The sequence below is a fragment of the Eimeria tenella genome, genomic scaffold (genome assembly GCF_000499545.2).
Source record: "Eimeria tenella Houghton genomic scaffold, Eth_scaff4607, whole genome shotgun sequence".
NCBI lineage: Eukaryota > Apicomplexa > Conoidasida > Eucoccidiorida > Eimeriidae > Eimeria > Eimeria tenella.
Window position 1 is genome coordinate 1 of NW_013545540.1, and position 1,818 is coordinate 1,818.

The window sequence follows — 1,818 nt, forward strand, 5'->3', positions numbered from 1 at the left end:
AGCAGCAGCAGCAGCAGCCGCTGCTGCAGCTGCTGCAGCTGCACGCTCCAGCTAGCAGCACCAAAACTCAACTCTTGCAGGGGGGCCCGAATGGGCCTTTTAGGGGCCCCCCCAATGCCTGTACAGCAGCTCCGCAGGCCCAAGAAAAAGAGCTAGTACCCTGTGGCTATGAGGGGCCCCTTGGGGGGCCTCTCAGGGGCCCTGGGGGCCCCTCAGGGGTTCCCAGGGCCCCCCAGGACGCCTGGGGACCCCTCAGGGGCCCCCAGGGGCCCCCCTGCCCTTGGGGGCCCCTTTGGAGCCCCCAGGGGGCCCCGTACCCTTGGGGGGTCCCCCAAGGGCCCTCAGGGGCCCCCGGGGGCCCTAAACCTGGTTTGTAGCATGCGACGAGGGAGATTGTCTCCTTTTGTTTTTGTGTCTCTTTGTGTCATTTTAAATTAATTATTTATTCTATTTTTCTTTTATTATTCTTATATTTGACTCTTTATTTGACTTAGTTGCCAAACTTTTTCCCCTTTGTCTTTTTTTTTGCCTCCTTGCTGCACTAGTTGGATGCAGAGAGCCCCTGGCAGCTGCTGCTGAGGTGTACGTACACCGGAACCCGAAAAAGCCCCTACGAACTGCAGCAGCAGCAGCAGCAGCAGCAGCAGCTAGGCATCAACAACTCCCGCCTCTGTGACGGCAAAAGGAGTTGCTGAGGGGGGCAGGTGTGGGGCGAACAAGACGTGCATGCAGCGCATGCGCTCCAGCTGTCCGTACACCTGCTGCTGCTGCTGCTGCTTGGGGCCTGCAGCAGCAGCAGCAGCAGCAAAGTCCTCCGCAGCAGCAGCGTCTGCGCTGCTGCAGCGCGGGAATATTCGAGACAAAAAGAGACGGTAATGGAGACAGCTGCCCCACACCTCCCCCAGCGCAGCGCGCAGGTCCCCCGGGGGGTCTGCTGCTGCTGCAGCAGCTCGTGCTGCTGCTGCTGCTGCTGATGCTGTTGCTGCCATGTTTGCAGCTGGCGGCCAGTCGTGCTGCTGCTGCAGCATCAGCGGCCGCTGCTGCTGCTGTGGGTCACCCAGCCGACGCCTCTTAGCATCCTCTGTCTCGAAGTCTATTTGCTGCTGCTGCTGCTGCCAGCGTGGCCCAGCAGCAGCAACAGCAGCTGCTGCAGCAGTAGCTGCAGAACTGGGAACTATTCTTGCTGTTACGTGGTTGACGACGAGGCAGCAGCAGCTGTGTTCAGCAGCAACTCTGCGAAGCAGCGCAGCAAGCCTGACGAGCTTGCTGTTGCGAGCTGCTGCTGCTGCTGCTGCTGCTTCTCCTTGCTTCAGCAGCGCAGCAACAGAATCAACTACCAGCAGACACACGCGGCCCTTAGCAGCAATTAATCTTGGCAGCTTATAAAGGAGACAGGGGACAAGTTCTTCTTCGCAGCTTATCTCCTCTACCAGGATCTGCTGCAGCAGATTTGCTGCTGTTGCTGCTGCTGCTGCTGTGCTGCTGCTGCTGCTGCTGCTGCTGCTCGCTGCAGAGCGACGCAGCAGCCGCTCCAGCAGCAGCTCCCCAAGGCGCCCGGCAGGGAAAGACCCCTCCGAGTGCAGGTAGTAGACCACCCCGCTGCCGCTGCTGCTGCTGCAGTGGAGCAGCTGCTGGCGCTGCTGCTGCAGCAGGTGCTGCTGCAGCACGCACTCAGCAGCAACTGACAACACAAACTGCGTCTTGCCACTTCCTGCTGCTCCACAAACTTCCCCCAACATGCCTGTGGGGAGGCCCCCCCCGAGGGCCCTATCTAGGGCGGGTTCGTGCAGCGGCAGCAGCAGCTGCTGCTGCTGCTGC

General features: G+C 60.8%; 1 protein-coding gene across 1 annotated transcript; it reads right to left on the reverse strand.

Moving 5' to 3' along the window:
- Positions 1-647: 647 nt before the first annotated feature.
- Positions 648-1,739, reverse strand: ETH_00032465 (DNA repair protein recA, putative; the record flags this gene model as incomplete). The annotated part of the gene is made up of 1 exon (XM_013380221.1): positions 648-1,739. One exon carries the CDS (start codon positions 1,737-1,739, stop codon positions 648-650), a length of 1,092 nt encoding a protein of 363 aa, XP_013235675.1.
- Between the last annotated feature and the right edge of the window lie 79 nt (positions 1,740-1,818).